The 23,118-nt window shown below is 63.5% G+C and overlaps 2 protein-coding genes across 2 annotated transcripts; one reads left to right on the forward strand and one right to left on the reverse strand.

Annotated features, from left to right (window-relative positions):
* Positions 1–4,947: 4,947 nt before the first annotated feature.
* On the forward strand, positions 4,948–15,159 carry MAFK (MAF bZIP transcription factor K). Its single transcript, XM_037137880.2, has 3 exons — positions 4,948–5,152; positions 12,755–12,834; positions 13,363–15,159. Exons 2-3 carry the CDS (start codon positions 12,799–12,801, stop codon positions 13,780–13,782), a joined length of 456 nt encoding a protein of 151 aa, XP_036993775.1. The 5' UTR covers positions 4,948–5,152; positions 12,755–12,798; the 3' UTR covers positions 13,783–15,159.
* A 640-nt stretch (positions 15,160–15,799) lies between these two features.
* Positions 15,800–22,390, reverse strand: TMEM184A (transmembrane protein 184A). The gene is given in 10 exon segments (XM_037137938.2): positions 15,800–17,310; positions 17,864–18,058; positions 18,563–18,732; positions 19,265–19,356; positions 19,449–19,524; positions 19,625–19,715; positions 20,093–20,258; positions 21,601–21,788; positions 21,791–21,907; positions 22,210–22,390. Coding segments are annotated over 9 exon segments (1,239 nt in total). The 5' UTR covers positions 21,825–21,907; positions 22,210–22,390; the 3' UTR covers positions 15,800–17,083.
* Positions 22,391–23,118: the final 728 nt, after the last annotated feature.

Below are 23,118 nucleotides of genomic sequence, written 5' to 3' on the forward strand. Positions count from 1 at the left end.
CTGGTGCCTCACAGCCCTTGGGGTGGGGGTGGGGGCAGCGGAGGTGCCCCAGGAGGGAGAGTCCACAGGGTGCCTGGGGGCCTGGTCGTCCCCCAACTACCATGCCCCCTAAACTTAGAAACTGCCTCATCTAGCGAGAAGCCCCATCAGCCCAGTGATGGTCTCAATGCCCACCAGGAGCTGGTTCTGTGGGTGGCGGCCTCATCAGTGAGGCGCACAGCACGGGGGCAGGACCCTGCCGGAAAGCTGGTGCCTGTCTTTAAGGGTCCGATGTCTGAGCCCCTGCTGGGCAGAGCCTGGCAGGCGGAGACCCTCAAAGGGGACACTGCAGTGTGGCAGCCTCTGGCCAGGCGGGGAAGTGCTTTCCAATTTTTGTCTGAAAATAGACCAGCCTGCTCACCAGGAAGTGAGTCCTCTGTCACGGGAGGGGCAGGGTCTGAGGTCTGTGACCTGGAGCCCTCGGGTCTTGCGCGGGCTGGCATCCCAGAAGTCTGGGCACAGGGCGGGGAGAAGGCTGGGCTGGGGCCGGCACCTGTCTGGGCCAGCGGCCCCGGCCGGCACTCCAGGCTTGGACATGGACTTCCTCCCAGGCCTGGGAGTGCTGGGGTGGGAGGTATTCTGGTCCTATGGCCCCTCAGCCGGTTCACCCTCGCCCCTGCCTCAGCTTCCCTTTCTGTTCTGTAAGGGTCAGGCTGACACTCTGAGGTCACAGGGTTCGGCAGCCCCCAGGCCCCAGAGCCCAGACTGGCTGGGCTGGATGCAGTTTCCACACCTTTGACAGAAAGCTGGAGCCAGCCATGAAGGGCAGGGCATGGGGAAGCTGGGAGCCCTGGGAACGGGGGCTCGGCCTCCTCTGTGGGACCCTGGGGTTCTGGGGAACACAGTTTGAGAACCAGGGCAAGGCGAGCATGGGTGTGGGGACCCCATACCAGACAGCACACTCCCAGACAGCACGCGACCCAGATTCCAGGGTCCCCCAAGTGCTGGAGGCTGAGGAAGGGAACCTTTCTTTCAGTGATGAGGGGAGCCCCCCAGGGCACCTTGTGACCAGACATCTCTGGTAGAGCAAGGAAGGCAGAGGTCAAGGACAGAGCTTGGTGGGCCTGAGGTCACAGCCAACATCAGGTGGGACTGGAAGGGGGCAGGGTGAGAGGGTGTCTTCCCTTCTAGGGGCAAAAGGTAGGGATCCCTTCTCCTGCTGGTGCCCCTCCTCCCCATTCCTCTGGCTGCGGGGCTGGGAATCGAACCTGTGAATCACCTGTTCGATTCCCAGTCGGGGCACATGCCTGGGTTGTGGGCTAGGTCCCCAGTAGGGGGCAATCGAGAGACAACCAGACATTAATGTTTCTCTCTCCTTCTCCCTCCTTTACTCTCCCTAAAAAGAAATAAATAAAAATCTTTAAAAAAAAAAGAGGAAAGGACGTCTCTGGTCTTTGTCTGGTTCCCAGCAGAGAGGTCCCAAAACTCCTGGACTTTCTCCCCTTTCTCCCAGACCTGGTCAGGTTGGCCGGGTGAGGCGAGCACCTGTAGCATGTCTTTGCCGTTACCTGGGTCTCTGGCTCCTCCCTGGATCCAGGCTGTCCCTCGAATGTCAGGCCGAGGCAGTGGCCACACCTCTGCAGTGGACAGAGGGCCGCAGGGACCTTGCAGGGGGGGGGTCACCCTGCAGAAAGGATGGGACTGTTGCCCTGGGAACGAGGAAGGGAGGGGGAACAGCATTTTCTTCAGCAATTCTGACCCAGTTCCTCTCAAATTGTGAATTGAAATCAACTTCCTTACTTTAAGTAAATGGATATGGCAATAGTGACAGCCAGAGGGACTGTGGTTTCATTTGAGAGCGCACTGCACTTCACAAAGTGCTCCCCCATGAGCCACGAGTACAGGCGCAGCTTTCCCAGCGCCAGGGGGGGCCGGGATGGGCACCCCACGCTGGTAAGGGTCAGCCTGTGCAGGCAGAGGTTTGCTGGTCACGGAGCAAACCGCTCAGACTCAGACGCGCTGTGATCTCCTCCCTCCTTGCGCAAGGAGCATGTCTCGCCCCAGAACCGCACCTGCCTGCACACACAGCGTGGTCCGCGGGGAACTCAGGGGCCCGCCGCAGCTGCGTCCCTTCTCTCAACTGCGCAGCACTTCACACCGCGATGTCCCACAGGGTATCCAGCTGGGCCCTTAACAGCGATGACGTGGCGGTTTCCAGCCTTTTATCACAGCCGACACCTCAGGGATAAGCCTCAGGCACCCCCATCTCACTGGTGGGCAGGTGTTTCTGACTCGGATTTCCAGAAGTAGGGTTGCTGGGTCTGAGGGAGTTGGGAAGAATCTGCCCCGTCCCGCCGCCCGCCCGCAGCCACAGCCTGCAGGATCCTTCCCCAGCCCAGCGGTCACAGGATGTGGTCCCATTTGGGGATTCTGATAAAACAGGGAAGGAACTGCAATGTCATTTTCATGTGCATTTCTCTTATTATGGCCATCTGTCCCCACCGTGTTTGCCGTGTGGCGTTCCCTCTCCGTGAATCATCTATTCATAGCATAGCTTCGCTCCTTTTATTTGTCTTTTCCTTTTCTATTTCTAGGAGCCCTCGGCGTAGGAGGGAGAGAGCCCCCTGGGACGTGGGCTGTCCCTGAGATATGTTCTGTGTTCTCACTTGGCTTGTGGCACTTTTTGCTGGAGTCTTTTTTTTAATGGTGTCTGGATTTTTAATTATGATTAGAAAAACCTTTTCCCACTCCAAGGTTTAAAGGAAGTCATTCATGCTTTCTTCCAATATTCTAATGTTTTTTTAATGTACTTTTCGGGTTAACATTCTACACAACAGGAAATTAACCATTTTAACCATTTTTAAGTATAGAGTTCAGTGCCGTAACTGCATTCCCATTTCGGGGCGGCCCTCACTGCAGTCCATTTCCAGAGCTTTTTGTCACGTAGTAGTTTCTTTTTAAGCACATGAACTCTTTGCCCTGGTCATACAATTCAGTGGGTTAGAGCATCACCCCACACACCAAAGTTGTGGGTCCCTCCCATCAGGGCCCCGAGGGGAATCAACCAGTGAGTGGAACAACAGATAGATCTCTCTCTCTCTAAAATCAATACACAAACAATTTTAAAAGGTTTTATTCATTTATTTTTAGAGGGGAAGGGAAGGAAAGAGGGAGAGAAATACCAATGTATGGTTGCCTCTCATGTGTCCCCCACTGGGAACTGGCCTGCAACCCAGGCATGTGCCCTGACTGAGAATCAAACTGCGATCGTCTGCTTTGCAGGCCCGTGCTCAATCCACTGAGCTACACCAGCCAGGGCCAATACACAAACGATTTAAAGGAAGAACATTTACACCCCTGACCTAGTCGGAATGTCTGATACTGGTGTATAGCATGGATGAAATGTGGACCCAACTTCACTTTTCCAAGTGGTTATCATTTAGCCCTCTTTTCATTTACTAAAGGCTCCATCTTTGTTCAGTTTTATCAAGCTCATTTTAAAGTTGAGGAAACCAAATGAAGAGCCCACCTCCCGCCGCGCCCCCCACCCCCAGCACGGTCACCATCTCCCACTTCCCCCTGCTTCTGACCTCTTGGGGCCCTGCTGTCAGGGACAAAGGAGAACCCTTAGACCTCACCCTTCGCCACGAAACTCAGCGTGAACAGACTGCAGTCAAGTCAGGAAACCGAGGGCTCTGGGGAGACCGGACTGTACTCATTGCTGGGGGGTGCGCAGGGAGGGGCCGAGAAGTGGGTGGTGGGAGGAAGGGGACCACTGACTTCCAGTCCCAGGGGAGACCACAGCCTGAAGCGGGCAGCACCCCCAGGGCCGGGTGAGCCCGCAGGCCATGTGGTGTGCCAGGTGAGCCAGTGAGCGCCCGAGGGGCTCTGGGAAAGCAGCTGGGCTCTCCGCTGCAAGAAGCTCCGGCTGCTCCCTAAGGGCCAGGACGTGCTGTGGGGTTAACTGCACAAAGAAGGCCCACAAACTTCTTGGCACTGCCCCCTATCTGTTTTCCGGGATTCACCCAAATGCACCAGAGACCTGGCCCTGTGTCTGTGGGAAGCCCACCTCCCCCACCGCCAGCCTTGGCGGTCTGCGCCTCCTTCTTTCACGACTCACACAGGCAGAAACCCTCAAAGGGCGCCACCTGCGCCCCGTGCTGAGCAGGTCGGGCGGTGCCACTTCGGATGGGCTACCTTGCCAGCTTTGTCCTCAGACAAGGGGAGCCTGCCCCACTCCCCAGGGTCCGCTGTCGCGGTGGTTTTCCGGTGACCACCACCAGCGGGGGCTCAAGACCTCGGAGGCATGAACCCTTGCATCAAAGCCATTTACCACCACGTCACATGGTTGGCACTCCTACAGAAGACAATCCTTCTCTTTACCCATTTCTTGGTCAAAAATGGGACATCAGGAGACCGATGGGGTGTCCCTCAGGAGGCGCCGCCAGGAGCTCTTTCCTCGTTTGCAGGGGCACCAAGCAGCAAGGCAGGGAGGCCTGTGTGCCCCCGCAAACGTCCCACCCATGTCTTGTTGTGAAAACCTCGGGACCCTGAGACCTGGCTGTAATGTCTGCAGCATTGTCCTGAGGCCAGTCCTGGGGACGGCGGGATGAGACTGGGGACCTGTGGTGAGGCCCGCCCGGGTATTACGGATACTCTCGGGACGCCCCATCTGCAGCACAGGTGCATTCTGTCCGCCCTGTGCAGGCGGGCGGTGGAGGAATGGTGGGCCGGCCGAGAGGCTCCCACGGCCGCGAATCTGAGGGCTCCGCAGGGCAAACACGGTGGGCTCCACGCGCGCCCGTCCAGAGGCAGACGGCGGGGGGGGGACCCAGAGCCGGACTCAGACTACAACAGTGGAGGACTGGCTGGGCCTGGGGTGGGCGGGGCGTCACCGGGGGCGGGTCTGGTGGGCGGGTCGATGACGCGAAGGTGGGCGTGGCGGCGTGACGCGCGCGACGCCGATCCCGGAAGCGGTGTCAGATGCTGGGAGCCGGGCGGGCGGCGCGCTGGCTGCGGGCGGCGGGGAGGACTTGTTGTTCTTTGCGAAGTCGGAGCTCGAGCGCGCGGCGGAGGCGGCGGCCCAGCGGGAGCGCGAGAGTGAACGCGAGCCGGAGGAGAGCGCGTGCCCGCGAGTAGCCGCCGCGCGCCCGCGGCCCCCGCGCGACGCCAGGTGCGGGACGGTCGGGCGGGGCCCGGCCGGCCGGGGATGCGGTGGGGGGGTGGCCCGCCGCTGAGTCTGGGGGGCGAGGGACTCTTGGCGAAGTTGGGCGGGACCCCGAGCCCCACGCCGAGTCCGCGCACCTGCCATCAGGTGTGCTGCCGGAGAGCGTCGCGCGGGCGGGGCGCCTTCTCGGGCGCGTAGACCGGGTAGCTTTCCTTTTCAAGGCTGGGGAGCGCGCCCCTCCTCTCCGCCCCTTGTTGGGCAGCCAGGGGAGGGCGGGGCGGTAGTGCCCGCTTGTCTCCACTCCCCATCCCTCCCCACCTGTCCGCATTTAGCCTCCGGCGACGGACTAGGAGGCGGGAAGGCGGGGGCGAAAATAATCCACCACGTGCGGGAGCGCGTGGTGGCGCAGAGCTACTCGCGCGCCTCCGCGGGTCCGCGTGCGGTCCTCCAGCCCTGTGACCCCTTCCTACCGTGCCCGCAGCGGGGTCTACACCGATCGGGGTGGGGAAGGAAGGAGCTGGGGACTTGGGGATCGAGGTCACGTTCTGAACCGCGAGCCTGCCAGGGCTTCCCCAGATGGAGGCCTTGGTGGGGCAGCTTTGGGTGGGGAGGAGGACTGGGCACGAGTGTCACTTCCCCCAAGCCCCTTGGCTCGGCTCGTTTTCCTCATCTGTGAGTGAGGTTTCTTCTAAATTTAAATGCGGGTTCTTCTGAGATTGTGCGGAGTTTAGGACACAGGGGCTGTGTCGGTTTATGCGTTTACACACCTCAGGAGCCTCGGAGGGGACGGACGGGATGGGCCGGGAAGTGTTTGACTCCTAGAAGCAAATGCCTTGCCCTCCCTCTGGTAGGCTTCTCCCGCACCTGTGGCGACTTCACCATCCGACAACTGCCCTGAGCAGGGCGGTTCAGCTGGGGGTTGCTGGGAGTTGCAGGCTCTCCCCTGTGTTAATGATTACGCCCCTGTTTACCTTTCACACGGCTCTTCTGGCCAAGCACAAATGGGATCTTTTGCCTAACAGTTCATTCAGCAACTGGCCCTTACGCAGCCGCCTTCTCTGCCCAGGCACACGCCCAGCACAACAGGGTGGTGGAATCAGTGGGTTTCCCACGCTTGTGTTTTGGCTGCCGGCCGGCTGCCCAGACTTCGACTGGCATTGATGAGGCTGAGCGGTCAGCAATCCCGGCTCAGGTGTTCTGACAGAGTGCAGCTGTGCAGGGGATGTCGCTTCTGGAGCTCCTGCTCCACGTCTGGGTTGCTCAGGGGCCGGAGCTCTGAGAAAGTTACTCTAGCCCGTGGGAGGGGTCTGGGAAGTGGGTGATGGGTAGGACACACTTGCCACCTGTTGCACTGTGGGTAGCTGAGGAGCTTTACACACTTCCCTGCCCAGGTAACCCAGCAGGAACGTTTGAGTTGGAGTCTCGTAGAGGGGATCTGCTTTTGTAACTGAAAGCTAGACTCTCGTTTAAAATAAAATGTTCAATAACTGAAGGACCAAGCACAGCTTCTCGCAGGAGCGTTTGCTTTGTGCTCCAGCATAGCTGGACTTCAAGGGGCTGCTTCCACACCCAGCGCTGCCCACTTTCCAGGTGGCTGCCGAGATGAGAGTGGAATCGAGGCCGTGGGGAGTGGGCTCTTGCCGAGATCGGGGCTTGCACCTCCTACCTAGAGGCTCCGGTGCTGTCCTTTGTCCGCAGCTGTGCCTGCTACGCCAAGGCTCCTGAAGCAGCCACGGGTGGGTTTGTTTACAGCCTCTCTCCTGCGGCCTGGCTGTTCCTGAGTCTAAAGGTTTCTGGAGTGGACTTTCTGGATTTCGGTCCGGTCCACACGGGAAGTGCAGCCCCGGCCAGCTGGGCCGCTCCTCATGGCAGTAAACAGTGACTCACCCTCCCTGCACTACCCCCCCCACTCCCCCCTAGTGGAAGGTGTGCGGCTCCCTCTGATATTTACTTTTGCTTTTCATAATCACACACTGGTCATGCTTCCTCTTTCCTACAGTTTCAGGAAGTTGAAAGTGTCATCTTAAAACCGTAGAGTTTTAGGGCAGGTAGGGATGAACCTCGGATTGCACGGTGCACACACGATCACGCACAGCCACTCACACACTGGCACACACTCGCACAACAGCCACTCTCACACCCACAGTCATTCACACACACACCCCTTTAGAGGAGGGAGCCCAGCCTGGGTTGCCTGTCCTGGCCGGTGGTGGCAGGGTTGGGGCAGCCCCAGCTGCCCACGGGCTCTTCTGCGCCGCCTGTGTGGGTGCCCAGGCCCGTGGGAGGGGAGAGCCACCTCACACCTGCTCCCTTCAGGGCAGGGCAGACACATGCCCTTAGGCAGCAAACCTTTTCCCCTGCCCAGGGTTGGGGGGCAGATGTGGGTGTGAGTGTCCCCCTTGCCCCCTAGGTGGGGAGACAGGCCTTGGATAGGAGGACCATGACCAGCCCTTGGTCTGGGCCCTGTGTGCTCAGGGGGTGCTTCCTGGTGAGGCCCAAGTTGGGGGAGGGCAGGCAGGGGGTGATGGGGGAGAAGGTTGGGAGCCAGTGCAGATTTGGGGGTGCTCTAAGAAACCAGAGGGGAAGGCCTGGAATGCAGCAGGTGGCCAGGGCGGGGAGGGCTTTGGAAGGATGCTGAGCAGGGGTGGGTGCCCCTTTGCCTCCCTGTGGGGGCGGCACTTGGGGGCCTGGGTCAGAGTCTGGGCCGGGCCTAGGGGGGACACTGGGGTGGGGAGTGGACGTGTGAGAAGAGGAGAGGCCTTGGGGGCCATTTCTGGGGCTTTCCCCTGAGCTGGAGACACAGGAAAAGGGCAGGGGCGCAGGCATCCAGGCGGGCCTGGGGAAGCCCTGGCCTGCCTGGGGTGGGCTGGGAAGAGGATGGAATCTCCCCCCAGGGGAGCCTGGAGGCCTACCCAGAGGTGCCAGGGGAATGGGCCTGGCTGAAGCTGGGCGGTGGGATCCAGGGTCCAGGGCACGGCCGGCTGGGGGTGCGGCTCTTAGCCTGCCGTCAGCCACCACTGGCTGAGTCACCTCTGCTGGACGGAGCCAGGATGACACAGCTCCCTCGAACGGCACAGGCAAGGTGACCAGACGTCCTCCAAGCCCGGCAGACAGTCACGTCTTGCCGGAGGGCACCCAGCCAGGGCCAGCCTGCGAGCTGGGTGTGGGCTGGGCTGGTGGGGGGCCCAGCAAGACTCTGTAGGGCGCACCCCAGGGTGAGGGGAGCTGGCTGTGTCCAGAGTGGGCGGGCTGCTGGGGAGCCCTCCCGGCTCTGGCAGCCAACTGCGGCCGGGCGCCCTGTGCTCGCTGTGTGGGCCCCGCCACACTTGTGGTGCAGCAGCCGCTGGGAGGGGCGTTCGGTGTTGGGTCGCTCGCAGACAGGCCCCTGGTCCCCCTCAGGCAGAGGTGGCCACATCAGGGTGGTCGGGGTGGGTCAGCTGCTGCTTCCTTCCCTCCCTGCCACCCCTGCCCCTTGTCCAGGACTGTGTCCTGAGACCTGGGAGGACCTTAGGATGAGACGCTGGTCTTGATCAGGTGGGCTGGGGGGCTGGCCCCGCCTTGGCGGTCAGAGGCAACTGCCTTCTCCGCATGTGCAGGACGGGAGCAGCGTCCTTGAGCACCACCCCCAAGCTGAGCGCCGGGCTCAGCTTCCTGTCCCCTGATGCTCACTCTAGGCTGGGTGGCTGGCTGTGTCATCTGGGTAAGAATTAGGGTCTTTGAGCCCTGGCTGGTGTGGCTCAGTGGATTGGGCATCACCCTACGAACCTAAAGGTCATGGGTTCAATTCCCCATCAGGGCATTTGTCTGGGTTGCGCTTTGGTCCCCAGTCAGGGCACACACAAGACGAGGGCTTATCCATGATGAGGTTTCTCTCCCTCTCTTTCTCCCTCCCTTTCCCTCTTTTTAAAAATAAGTAAAACCTAAAACAGAGACTTTGAACGTCTAAAACTCCCTCTTCTAGGTTATCTAGACCCAGGGCTGTTCGGGTGGGGTCTCTGCCCCTAGCTGGCTTTATTGACGGGCTCTGAAGCCGGGTCCAGCCCAGCACCAGCCAGCAGGCTGGAAGGCCAGGGCTGTGAGCTGCCCCGGCAAAGCCAAGTCGAAGCTGCGGGCGAGCAGTCGGCATTTGCTGGGAGTGGAGGGTCTGAGAGCCTGGCCTCCAGCTCACCTGCCTCCGGGAAGGGCAGCCCTGGGCCGTGGAAGCTGGGCTTCCTGCCCTCCAGAACTCCCTGGAACAGAATTCCGGGCCATTCTCAAGCAGGGCAGCCCTGCCCTGGTCTTACAGGGCTGGAAGGGGAGGGATGCCGGACCCCAGTGCACCCCAAACTGCCGTGGTAGGGTGGCTGCCCCTCAGCCAGCGGGACTGCCCTCGGTAGAGGAAGCGAGCTCTCCTGTTCGCTGCACTTGGACGCACGGCCTAGGAGCGGTTCTGGCTGCGGGTTGGAAAGCAGCATCTGCCGTTAGGAAAGTGGTCCCTACAAAGTGTCCTGAGTGGCAGGCGTAGACCGCACACTTAGTGGGCCCACAGTGTCACCAGGGCTGCCGGAGGCGAGCGGTCCCCCCAGGGCAGTGCAGACCCACCTGGCGCCGGGACTCCCTGCGTGGTTCGAGCTTGGTTTTCTGGTGGACGAGGGCCAGTGCCTGGGGCACTGCATGGGGAGCGGCTGGAGGGCACCTTTGGTGCTGACCGATGCGGTAGCGCTGGTGTGGGGCCTGGGGCCGGGGCAGCGGGCATCACAGGTGCCAGGCCTCGCAAGGCTGCGTCTCTGCCCAACTGGGTCCTGAGTCTCTGAGCACCAAGGGGCTCTGCCTGCACACTGGGGGCGCCGAGGCCCACTCATCTGCAGGCACCTCGCTCAGGACGGTGGTTCTTGTTTAATGCTCACCCAAGGGCGTGTTTATTGATGTTAGAGGGGGAGAGACAGACAGACAGACATTGATGTGGGAGAGAAGCACCCATCAGTTGCCTTCTGTATGCGCCCTGACTGGGGATTGAACCTGTGCCCTGACCGGTGATGGGAGCAACAGCCTTTTGGTGTACAGAGCCCGCCGAGCTGCCCATCCAGAGCCAGGACGGTGGGTCTCAACGTGGGTGTGTCGGAGACTCACCCACACGGGGGCACGCTCCAAATTTCTTCTGGAAAGCAGGCTGCCGTCTGTCTCCCGTGTGCAGTTGCTGGGGTCTGGGCGCTGGTGGCCCTGACTGGGGGGCAGCCCGCCAGTTGCTGGGGTGGGAGCAAGGACGCCAAGGGCCCCTGGGGGTCAGAGACCCGGCAGAGCAGGTCCCAGGAAGTGGGTGGGGCCCAGGCCCAACGCACTGGGGGCTGAGGGTCCCTGTCTGCCCTGGCCCCTCAGGGGACCGGGCACAGCCCCCATCAGGGTCTCTCCCGATGTCAGCCCTTGGCCCAGCTGAGGTGCTGGAAACTGGACAGGCCCTGGAGCCTCTCGCTTCTGACTCCTCCTCTTTCCGAAGAGGAGCTGGAGATGCAAGGAGAAAGGGGGTTTGCTGGGTTCTTCCCGAGCTCCATCTGGAGGTGGCGGCCGCCACCCGTGCGTCTGCTGGCATTTGCGTCTCTGGCCTCAAGTCACTTGGTGAACAGATGATCTGAGATCTGAGAACCGCAGCCAGGTGCTGAGGTCGGACCCCAGGTCAGGAGGACCCCTGGGCCTCTCTTCTGTCTCTGCTGAGGCTCCTCGCCTGGGGTCCAGGCCCACTCGGAGGGCCCCGTGCCCACCCGCACGTGCTGAGGCCCATTCTGTGGGCATCCTGGCTGCGTCCCTAGGAGTCCCACCCACCAGCAGCAGCAGCCTCTGAAGGCGCTGCCCCTGCCCTGAACTCTGTCTTGTGGCCCGTGTGCTGGCTGAGCTGGCTCTGGACACAGCCATCCCTGTCTGGCGGGGTCTGCGAGGGGTCCGCTCAAGGCCAGCCCTCGCTGGCCTTCCTTTTCCCTCCGGCGGGCGGGGCTGGTCTGTGGGAATGTGAGCTTTTGCTCTGTAAACAGCTGGTGACTCAGCGCACAGCTATGCCCGGCGCCTCCAGGCCCCGGTGCACTGACGGCAGCCGGGAGAGGAGAGGAGCCGCCGGGCCACCGCCGCCCTTCCGTGCACAGCGAGGAAACGCTCCTCGGGGCCCCCGCCAGCTCCCCGGCTGCTCCCGTGTGGCTGTGATCACAGCCCTGCAGGGTGGGCTGGGCCGTGGGCCACCCCAGGTGCTGAGGGTCAAGCCAATGTCGGAAGCAGTTCCCAGCTCCTTGCCAGGATCTCCCCACACTGGGCCATCTTCTCCAGCCACTTGAGGGGGCAGGGAGGACTCTGGCAGGCCCTGCTCTCTGCTGCCCTCCGCCAGCACCCAGGAGAGTGGTGACCCCAGGGGCGGGGGGCTGAGGCCCCATGCTGAGTTTGCAGCCTCCTCCCGTTCTGAGGGGGCGGAGGGGCCAGGCGCTGTTGCAGGGTGTCCTGCAGCTGCAGCCAGGCTGGGGCTCCCCCCCACCCCCCCGTTGGAGTCCGAGTGGAGGTGGTGGCCGTGGTGCGGCTCCGTCTCTGGGGCCTGAGGACCCTCCCTGTCAGATATCTTTTGTCAGGGATGTCAGCTGGACCCCATGCTGTGAGCGGCGACACCGCCACACAGCAGTCTGGTGTGAGTGTCCTCTGACCCTGGGCCAAGGGGGCGCAGGGGCTTGGTGACTGTCCCACAACCTGTGATGTCTGCCCTATTGGCCCAAAGCCATTGTTGCTGTGGGCTTCTCTGTTTCCATGACAACCACCAGGGGTTGGCGACTTCCCAAGGTCTCCATGGCAACTATCAGAGGGGAATCATGCTTGGGATGCTTGGCTGGCTTTTTCGTGAATGATTAGAATGAGTGACACAGTGCAGACGCGCAGACGAGGAGGGCGGGCGGCGGGGGCCTGCGGCCGGCGGGGACGGCTCCCGCCAGACGAGCGGTGAGCTCTTCAGGTGGTGGCCACCCCTCCTGTGGGCTCCCAGGCTGCTGCAGGCACCCTGCTCGCCCTTGGGCCCAGGTCCTGGCTGGGGTCGCCCAGGTGGGGCTGTGATGTCCCAGCGGGCGGTGCCCTTGGCAGAGGTGGGCCGGAGGGGCAGGGCCAGGCTAGAGGCCCTCGGGGGTCACAGGGCTCCACTCAGGGCAGGTGCTGCCCAGGGCTCGCAGCTCCTCAGGTGCCAGGTTTGGCCATCCTCAGAGAGCCTCTGCCGCCTGCACCCAGCCGCGGACTGCGCCTCCATGCCCCACCCCCGGCGCAGACGCCTGTGCTCTGGGGGAGGCGGCAGGGAGCTGCATCTCCGAGGCCTGGGCGTCCCTGGGTCCTAGTGCTCTTGGCCAGGGAGGGGAGGGGCACTACGATGAGATGGGTCTGGCTGCTTCGTGGGCAGTTGCTGGGGGGGGGCACAGCTGGCGGTCCTCTGGGCACAGTCCCAGGCCCAGCCAGGATGCCCACCCCAAGGCAGCCCCTCAGGATGGGTGGGGCCCTCCAGACCCTCGGGCACTGTGACCAGACAGGAGGGGGGCCAAGGTGAGCCTGTCCGGAGCCTTGGCAGGACACCAGGGACGGAGCCCAGCTGACCCCACTCGCCTGTGCCCTGTGCTCTTCCAGTCACGACTTCCGAGCAACTCTGTCCTGGTGACTGTGCCCAGGTTATGACGACGAATCCCAAACCGAACAAGGCATTCAAGGTGAGTGGGTCAGGAGTGGGCGGACTGGGACCCATCCCTCCTCCCCCGGGCCACCCTCCAAGTGGGAGGAAGGCAGCCTGTTCACCTGCAAGAGAGTGAGGGCTGTGGTCTGGAGGGAATGTCACCGGGAGAGGTGGGGACAGAGTCAGGGGCTGTGACCTCAGGAGACGCCAGCCCTGAGCCTGGGAAGGTGACTTGTGTGTGGAGGGTGGTGGGTGGGCTCCTCACCCAGGTGTGGGCAGGTGGCAGTGCCCTGGGGCTGCGGTCTCTGGTTTTGGGATCCAGGTAGCATCTCCGTGCATTTGTGGGCTCTGCACCCCCAAGCCTTCTTGTCACCGCCTCCCTGTGTCAGTCCTGCACCAGGCCCTGGAGGGCCACTGGGCAGCACCCACGTGGGTCATGGCCTGGCACGTTTGGGTGGCTGCTGTAACCCAGCAGTGGCCAGTGTAGCCGACAACCTTCTCAGGGAAGGACCTGAGACCGAGCCATCCTGGGGGCCCAGTGCTGACCTGGCACCCTGGCCTGCAGGTCAAGAAGGAGGCGGGCGAGAACGCCCCGGTGCTCAGCGATGATGAGCTGGTGTCCATGTCGGTGCGGGAGCTGAACCAGCACCTGCGGGGCCTGTCCAAGGAGGAGGTGGTGCGGCTCAAGCAGCGGCGCCGCACGCTCAAGAACCGCGGCTACGCCGCCAGCTGCCGCATCAAGCGGGTGACACAGAAGGAGGAGCTGGAGCGGCAGCGGGTGGAGCTGCAGCGAGAGGTGGAGAAGCTGGCCGCAGAGAACGCCAGCATGCGGCTGGAGCTGGACGCACTGCGTGCCAAGTACGAGGCCCTACAGACCTTCGCGAGGACCGTGGCCCGAGGGCCCGTCACACCCTCCAAAGTGGCCACCACCAGTGTCATCACCATTGTCAAGTCTCCCTCCGTGCCCTTCTCCGCCGCCTCCTAGTGCCGGTGGCAGGGCGCCGGGGGGCAGGCGCCAGGCACGTCCCTGTGCTCATCAGAGGGTCCATGGGGACAGACCCCCCAACCTCCAAGTCCACATGCAGACTGCAGGGGGGCTCCCCTGGGGTGGCTGTGGGTGCCGCGTGAAGAGCAGGGTCTGGTGAAGCCATGCACCACACGCCTCCCCACACACGCACGCACGCTCGCCGGTCTCCCTTTCAGCTCGCCAGCCTTCCCCAGACTCTGCTTTCAGGGGGCTGTGTCTCCCGGGGAGCCAGGATGCGTGGAGGGAAGGCCTCCAGGGGGCTGCTGGCCATGTGGCCTTATGTCTTCCATCCCTCAAACAGCTGTCCACCTGCTGTTGTCTACCTGCTGGTTCCCACCAGTCGGCTCAGGCCCTCCTGGCCCGACTGAGCTCCGGCGCCCCAGGAGGAGCCTTCTGTCCCCGGTGTCCAAACACACCTTGACTCTGCTTTAGCCTTAGCCAGAGCCCTATGGCAGTGGGTGGGCAGGGGCCTGGGGGTTGTGGTGCCCCCCAGGTACTGGCCCCATGGGGGCCTTGGAGGAGCAGCTTGTCACAGGCTATTCCTGGGGTCCTGTCGGACCTGTGTGGAGAGGTGCTTACATGTTGCGAATTGTCAGCATGTGTCAGGGTGACAAGGGAGGTCCCTAGCTCCCGGCTGTCTGGCCTTGCTGCTCCTGCAGGGCCCTGGAGGGTAGAGCCAAGGGGCCAGGGTGGGGGCCCTGGGGTTGGAGGGGAAGGGGGCGGTTCTGGTCCTGGGTGGGCCTGGTGTGGCTCTGACAGTGGGGCTGGGCTGCACCTGGCTCCTGCAGCTGGAGGAGGGGAGGCTAGGTGGCAGGTGCAGATGGGGGGTGGCTGGCTGACACTGTGCAGACCCGCCTCCCAGGTGTCCCCTGCTGGCCTGTCAGAGAGGACAGGGGACTCTGCATCCTTGGTGCTTGGTCATCGCCTGCAGCCTTCACCCGCGCTCTCCACCCCAGAGCCACAGCGGCCTTGGTGACCTTTGCTGGGGTGACCTCCCTGGAGCTGCTGCAGGTCCTCCCAGGAAGGTGCTGGGGGAGTTGTGAGCCCAGGCCCCCCCTCCCAGCAAGACCCTGCAAAGTGCAAGGGCCCCGCCCCAGGCAGGGTGCCAGCCACACCATCTGCATTGCAGATGGTCAGCAAGTAACTGGCCGCCTGGCCCATGGCAGTGCCCTGTCCTGGGGGCTGGCTGCGTCCTCAGAGCAGAGGCCGGTGCACGGGAAGCCACCGGCGCCATGGCTGTGGCAGGTAATCCACATTGGATATCAGTAAGGACCGTGGGGCGTATTTAAGAGAGAGAAGTATATATAAATAAAGTTATCCACAGTTTATCGTACAGATTTTTGTACCTTTTCCTGTTTGATACTGTAAACCCACAGCCCCCCAGCCCGTCCATCTCCCCGCCTGCCCTCTCTTGGCTCTGCTGGGCTGCGTCCTGGGCCTGGGGGTCTGGCCAGTGTCCCACCTGGTGGCTGCCCCCAGTCCCCAGAGCATCCGGGGGGCCTCCCTCTGTGGGGAGGAGGGGATCACAGAAGGAGGACTGGCGATGTGCCCCCTGCTTTTCCTTTCACGTCACCGAGGTTTCATCATCACAGGTTAATATATGGATTTTTTATTTAAGAGAAAAGGTGAGGACCTCTCCCGTGCTTCAGGTCGGGAGTCCTTCCCAGAGGGCCACCCCGCCCTCCCCGGGGACAGGCCCCCGCCACGGCGCTCACCCACCCCCGCCTCCGGCCGCTCAACAGTCTCATTTCTATATTTATTTTTGTGCTGCTTTCATCCCCATATAAATTATTGAGAGACCCTGTGTTGTGGCCCTCATGTGCGAGGTGTGTGCCCGCCCACCCTGCACCCGAGGCCACCGCCTAATTTATCGTCCTGCGTTTCTGCTTTTGTAATAAAGAGTCCTCTGCAGTGAAGAGTCTCCTGGTCTCTGGTGCGTCTCGCAGAGGAGTCAGTGCTCTGGCCCTTGCACCTGCTGCACCCGTGTCCTACCCTGTCAGCGGGCCCCTCACCGGGACAGCAGGGCCCACATAGGGTGCTGCTGGGTGTGGGTCCCTGGGCTCTGAGGTCCCCCAGGTGGCAGGGGCAGCTGGGCTCACTCCAGGCTCACAGGGTCCCCCCCCCCCCTTGCTCACAGCCTAGCATCTTGCCTCTGTCCTACTTCCTCCAGAAGTCCCCCTGCATGGGCAGCCTGTCTCCACCACGGCTGAGCTGTGGGTGGCCAGCCATGGGAGTTGACATGGTCTGCAAGGCCTCCCGGGTATAGAGGGCATGGGTGGCAGGTTGGGAGGGGCACTTTCCCCTGGGCCCTGGTGGCACCTGGGGGAGGCTGCTGGCCACAAGCACCCCGTACCCAGGCCTGAGGAGTAATTTCATTGTGGACCCCGTGGGCCAGGCAGGCCCCGCCCTGCTCTCCGAGTCTCCTGGCACCTCCGCCTCTTTCCCTGCTGATGCGGGAGTGGGCAGCAGGGGGACTGGGAAAGGGGGCTGGGGGTGGCCCCTGGGCCTCCCCGTCTGTGGGCTCTCAGGCACCACGCCGCTGCCCAGCTCCCTGCACCTTTCCCTGGCCCCCGCCCCACCCCGCTGAACGCCTGGACACAGGACAGACCGAGACCTGCAGCTGCTGCTGCCCTCGCCCCTGCGGTAACTCCGACCTCTAGGCCCAGCCACAGTGCCCCAGGAGGCACCCCGTCCCTGAACGGCTGCCTCTGTTCCCGGTCTTGGCTTCGGAGGACATGCCCTTGTCCATCCAGGCTCAGCTCCCCCAACTGACAGGGAGACCCCAGGCGGCAGGCTCCAGGCCAGGCCCCTCTGCACCCTTAGGTGGCACAGGGTGGGCCACCTCCCTGCCCTTCATGGAGCGGGACGCTCCCCCAGCACCCAGACCCCAACCTGCCTCAGTGCATGGGTTGGGGTGCCAGCCCCAAGGGACAAAGGCATGGGAATTCCTAGAAATTCAGCAATTATGCAAATTCTCTGTGTAAGCAGCAGCCCTGCCTGCCCCTCTGGTGGGCCCCACACCCCTGGCCCACACAGGGTGCAACTCCCTGGGGTGGGGGCCACAAGGGCACAGTGCCCAGGGCAGCCACCTGAGGGGACAGCCAACTGCACCTGCAGGTCCTCGGGCCCCTCAGACAAGCTCAGTGGCCCTCTCACCCACTGGCCTGGCAGGAGGGCTCTTGGGAAAAGCTTGACCTTTGGCAAGAGGGTGGGCGGGTGGGGGGCCCTGTCCTTCCCCGGAGGCCAGACCGCCCGCCCACTAGAGCTCGTCCGAGAGGATCAGCATCCTCTTCTCCACGCTGCGGCTCTTCCGGCCACCACCAGTGCCCCCGGGGTGGGAGCCGGGCCCCGGGCCCTCCTGCGTGGCCTGCTGCGTGTACTGCTGGTAGGTGGGAGAGAAGTTGTGGACGGCGTCCTGCACAATGTCTTGCGGGCTCATGGTCTCCTTGAGGCCACTGGAGATGCTCTGCATGGCCGCTGCGGGGGCTGCGGGGCCGCAAGTGCATGTTGGGGCTGAGGTCTCTCTGGGCCTGTCTTGCCCCTAGGCCCCCAGCCCCAGGATGTGGCCTGCTCCTGTCTGCCTTGGGCTTCCCAGGGCTCGGGTTGGCTCGTGGGGACCCCCAAATGCTAGTCCAGCTCCTCTGAGGGGCTGTCCCGGCCAGACCCCCATCAGGGCCACCAGTAGGGTGAAGGCCTCGGCTGGCTGGCCCTGCACAAATGGGTCATTCACTAGGGGTGCCAGCAAAAACTGTCCCTGTCCCCCACCCAGTCAGGCTGGCCGGGGTACCTGGGTGTGGTGGGCAGGGGCCTTGGGCCCCAGTGTCTGGTCCAGACCGCCTGCCCCCAGGCCCTGCTGCAGTCTGTCCCAGGCCTGGCCCTACCTGCCCACTGAGTCGGCACCGCCTGGACTCGCACACAGGACAGGATGGAGATATGTGGACAGCACCGGGGAGGGCGGTGGCCACCCCCACACCAGGGCCAGGGGTGCCCTTCCAGGCATTGTAGCCCCCCACCCCCCACCAGCTGCAGGGCCGCATACCTGGCGAGCTGTCCTTCTCTGAGTACACCTGGCAGGGGAAGGCGTAGCGCAGGGCGATGGCGGCGAAGAGCATCTCGATACAGATGATGAAGTTCTGGTAGCCAGCGGCCAGCGTGCCAGCCCCCATCCTGCTCCCATCCACTGCATGGGCCTCAGGGATGGCCCCACACCTCTCCAGGATGGCCAGCAGCACCCCTGGGGGAGGCGACAGCCACTCAGGCAACCCCTGGACAGGAGGCTGGGCCGGAGAGGACCCCAGCCCGGGATCCCATGGCCGCCTGCCTCATGGGCTTGGCCGGGTCTGCAGGGGAGTGACGGGACAAAGGTAGGGCCCCAGAGTTCCATGGCCCAGCCCTGTGAAGCCTTGCCCACCCACATGGTCCCGGTCTGTGCAGGGGAAGACCCAAGTTCAGGGCAACTCCAAAGCCGGAGTCCTGGCTCAGGGGATGTCCAAGAATCCCCCACGAGCCCAGCCCTGGGCCCCTCATGTTCCTCACCCGAGTGTGGGCAGGCCCAGGCCCAGGGCAGGCCCCTGCTCGGCCCACACCAGCCAGCCCCGCGCCCGCTGTGCGGACTCCCACTGAGGGGCTGGCACTCCCCACGCTGCGGGGGGGCGTGGGGGGCACCGACGCTGAGCCCGAGGGTTCAGGTGGAGGTGGGATTGCAGCCAGGCTCACTGGGCTCAGTGGCCCCACCCACCCTGCCAGAAAGAGAGGAAGACCACGGCCTTGACGGTGAGGAACTTGAGGACGGGCTCGAAGGGCTGCAGGGGCTCTCGGGTGGCGACGTAGAAGAGCGTCAGGGCGTAGAGCGCCAGGCTGACGGAGGCGTTGTACAGGAGGGTGACGTAGAGGTAGCCGCTGCGGATGCTGGGCCCAGAGCAGGGGCGGGGTCAGGCCGGCCTGCGCCCCACGCCCTCCCCCGGTGCCTACCCACTGTGCCAGCACCAACCCAGGCCTGCTCTTCCCTTCAGGGGGCAGGTGACGCCCGAGCAGAGGGGCTGCAGGCACGGGCCAGGGGGCCTTCCAGGAGCCCCCACAGGGCAGGCAGGAGGTGGCCCGCCCAGGTGCAGCCTGAAGGGTGGGCCCTCTGTGTTGTGGACATGGGCAGGCATACCTGTGCTGGCGTGTGAGCATGTCCATGTGCACCCACACGTGAGCACGTGTGTGTGTGTATGTGTGTGGTCCTCAGCCCGAGTACCCTGGGGTCCAGCCTTTGTTATCACTTGGGTGGGCCTGGGGCTGTCTGGGCTGCTGGCTCCTCAGGGCTCACCTGTGACCCGCCGGCCCTGCCGCTGGGCCCAGAAGAGGAGAGGCCGGTCTTCCAGTGCTGAGCCCCCCTCCAAGAACCGCCAACCTCCCACGCACCTCCCAGCTGGTACCCCTCCCCTGCCAGCCTCACTTGAAGTCCCCATCGTGGTATTTGCCGACCGCCTGCAGGACGATGGTGACCAAGGCCATGCTGGGCTTCACAACGCAGAACTGCAGCGTGGCCTGGGAGTGGGGGCGGGGATCGAGGGCGCAAATGTGGGGGCCGCACGCTGAGCGCAGGAGACGGGCGGGGCGGGGCGGGAGGACCCACTCACCTGCTTGCAGAAGCGCAGGAACCCGATGGAGTAGGCCATGCCCCGTAGGCAGCAGGTGCCGTAGAGGCAGCTGGACCTGGGTGTGCGAGTCTCTGAGGCCGGGCCCTGGGGAACCTGCCCGGCTGCAAGCTGCCCGGGGTGCGGAGGGGCTGGTGGGCCCCGCGGGAGGCGCTTACCGGACAGGCTTCCCCCGAATCTCAGCCATGATGGCGCTCTCACCGCCCAGGTACTGGAAGCAGAGGCTCAGGAAACTGTAAATGACGAAGGCTGCGGGGGCCGGCATGCAGGGCGGGCGCAGTGAGCCTGGGCTGCCCCCCTGTGGGAAGTCTCCCCGACCCCTTCGAAGGACCCGTTTCTCCGAGGACGCGCCGAGGCTCGTTCCCACTACAAGGCCTGCAGCCCAGCTCTGGGACGCACTCCACCCGGTGTCCCACAGTGCTCGCTGCAACTCTGCAGCCCCTGCCTCCTCCAGGGCCCTGCGTCCCCTCCGACCGGGGGCAGACCTGGCTGCAGCACCCCACCCCCACGCTGGTCCCACCTGTCAGGCAGCCCGCACCCTAGGGTCCCACTGAGCCAGATTCGGGCCTAAGGGCAGCCGCTTCTCCCCAAGCCCAAGCCTAAGCCTGCCTGAGCCGGGGCCTCACCTTCGTAGCAGTCCCGCACGGAGTCCAGGTAGATGTAATGCTGGTGGGCCCCCAGGAGGAAGAGGCTGAGCCAGGAGTTGAGGGCATAGATGGGCACGATGAGGAGCAGGCGGATGATGTACCTCTGCTCATTGGGGACCATGTAGGAGCGCAGATGCAAGTAGATCTGGGCAGGGGGGTGCGGCATGGGGTCTCGGCCACCGCTCCCCCTGTGGGCAGGGGGAGACACTCATTCATCCTGGCTCGTGTGTTCACCCACTCACTCATCTGAGGAGAATCTCCCGAGGGGCAGTCATGGTCCCAGTGAGCAGAGACATTCCAGGAGACACTCTGGCATGTCAACAGGGCGTCAAGGGCTGGTGCCCTTTGACCTCTGTACAGAAGGATGTCTGTCGTGGCCACGCACAGCAAGGTCCACACAGTGGAAGCCGGATCATGTGGCCAGAAAAATGGGGACATGCCCTGAGAGAATGCACGTGGACACGTGGGGACAGTGGGCCTAGCAGCCCCCCAACTGTGCGGACAGTGCACAGGCAGAGTGGAGACATCGGCACTGGCTCACCCGGATGAGGGGAGACACAGGTGGTAACAGCTTATTTGTAAACTTTTCTAGGGTTCCTACGAGGACATAAAAAAGTGACTGGATCTTTAAGAGGAAGAGGTACAGGGAAGCCAGGTGCAAAGGTGGCTGGCCCTGTGGTCTCAGAGCACCCCTGGAAGGCTTCCTGGAGGAGGAGCTGTGAGCAGAGGGGGAGAGAGGGTGGGAAGGGCAGGCCAGCAGAGGGAGTGACACATGCAGAGGCCAGTGTGCCCTGTTTCCTAGGGCACAGCTGGGGTATAGGTGGAGGCGGATCAGCGCAGGAACTGCCTGCTTATCAGCTGCTCACTCCCTGGCTGACACAGTGGGCAGGGCGCAGCGAGACCAGCCACCGGGGGACCCGGACTCTGCTCCCGGTGCCAGCCCCAACTAGCTGGGTGGCCTTGGCACACTGCTGTCCTCTCCAGCCTCAGCTGCCCGTCTGTAAAGCAAGGGCTCCGGTCCCTGTCTGTCCCACTGGGTTGTGGATGGGCCAAGGGCCTGGCAGCAGGGGCTGGCAGGGGTGGAGCAAGAGGGTGGGCCTGAGGGCTGCAGCCCTGGGGTCTGTGTCAGCTCTGTCCCTGCAGTGGGTCCTCTGGAAGCTCAAGCACACGCGCGCGCGCACACACACACACACACACACACACACACACACAGCTGGGCCCCGAATGACAGAAGGTCTGGGCTGGAGAGAGGCAGAGTCCAAGGCCCAGACTCTGGCTGGGACTGAGACGGCCTGACTCTGGGCACTGGTGAGTGCCCTCCTTGATGCTTTTTGTCCTACAAATCACAGCCTACACCAGACCCAAAGCCATTCTGCCACCACACAGCCAGGGGTGGCTTCATGCAAATGAAAATGAGCCTTCCACCTGTCCCGCTGACTGTGGCCATGTCTCATGGGGTCCACAGGAGGTGCGGCAGGAGGGCTTACCTGGTGGCAGGTGAGCGCCAGGGCAGTCCACACGAAAACGCCCGAGATGCCGCGGGCCAGCGGGGTGGTGAGAAAGAGCTGGGAGGTGCCCTGGGAACTGTTCCCCACATGGTCCCCCCACAGCAGCCCTGCAGGCTCAGTGGGCATGGCTGCTGGGGGGCTGGGCTGCAGCCCAGTTGCTGGCTCCAGGGGGGCTCCACCAGCTGTCGGGAGCCCTGGAGCATTAGTCATCTGCAGAGGTTGGGAGGACTCAGCGCCTCGGTGCAGGAGAGAGCAAAGGTTTCCGGAGGCTGGACGCAGCCCAGGGCTAGGAAGAGAGGGAGGCAGTGGGGAGGGGTGGCTCCTCCCCAAGGTGGCCGGTCGCACAGGTGTTGGTCCCTGGCCATTCACAGGTGGTGGTGGGGGCTGAGTCTGACCACCCTGCCCACTTTTCCTGACACCAGAGGCCCCGGGCACCCTCTGAGCATGGCGACCTGGCTCTGAGGCCCAGGTCCGGGGAGCCTCCTTCTCCCTCCTGGGGTGCCAGGCATCTCCCTCCTGCCACACTCGCCAGAGGCTCTGTCCAGCCTCACCCCCTTCCTCCTGCCTTACTCACCGCCCAGCACCTACCTCTCAGGCAGGACGCTCTGGCCTGGCCCTGGGAGACCTGGCTGGTCATCTGTGTGGCCACGTGGCCCCCACCGATGGTCCCACAGGGGGTGGGTCGAGCCCGCTATCTGGAGGCCCTAGGAGCCCTGGGGAGGGGCAGCAGCTGCTTCGTCGTGGGGTGGCCCCCCTGAGCTCCACCTGAGCTCCCTGCTGTGTGGAACAGCCCGCGGAGGAGGCAGGGGGAGGAGCTTAGGACACTCTATCCCTCCTGGCTGCTGCTGGGCAGCAGCTGGCTCGCCGGAACCTGCTGGTCGCCAGGTGCCCTCACCTGCCTGCGCCACCTGGCCAGGCGGCTGCCGTCAGAAGACAGGTGGGAGGATCTGCAGAGGGGCAAGGTGGGCGGAGCTGGGCCAGAGGGTTTCACAGGGCAGCCCCCAAACGGGGCCCGAAGTATGGGAGACACCATTTCTACCGAGGGACGGAGAGCTCTGCAAGGAGATGGAGTGGTGGTCGCACCACATCGTGGGTACACTGAATGGCTTAGAAATGGGTACAGTTTTTTATGAGAAGTTTGCCTCAATTGAAAAAGCCCCGTTCCAAAGAGGTGCATTGGAAACATTTCTGGTTTTGAGGGGGATGGGGCCCTGCTTGGGAGCCAAAGGGGCTTGCATGCCGTGGGGGTTGGGAAGAGGTGTCTGCTCTATGCCAGTCTGGGACCGAGGGCTCGTCCTTTGTGCCACTGACCCTCCTTGTGACCCGGGCACCAGGGTCAGGGCCTGCTTTGCTGGGACTGTGGTGCTCTTTCAGAGGTGGCAGTGGGGAGCCAGGAGAGGCTCGTCCGTGTTTCCAGGGTCCCCCAAGGACACGGGAAGCCCCAGGATGAGGCTGCACCCCGTGGGGGTGCACCCCCCTCCCTCACGCACACTGCAT

This window comes from Artibeus jamaicensis, unplaced genomic scaffold (genome assembly GCF_021234435.1).
Source record: "Artibeus jamaicensis isolate MK-2021 breed Jamaican fruit bat unplaced genomic scaffold, CSHL_Jam_final scaffold_3151, whole genome shotgun sequence".
NCBI classification, from domain to species: Eukaryota; Metazoa; Chordata; class Mammalia; order Chiroptera; family Phyllostomidae; genus Artibeus; species Artibeus jamaicensis.

Bases quoted from the DNA above. Each gene is read 5' to 3' on its own strand.
- MAFK (XM_037137880.2), top strand. From the start codon at position 12,799: ATGACGACGAATCCCAAACCGAACAAGGCATTCAAG. The intron at 12,835-13,362 runs GTGAGTGGGTCA...CCTGGCCTGCAG, and splicing joins AACCGAACAAGGCATTCAAG to GTCAAGAAGGAGGCGGGCGA.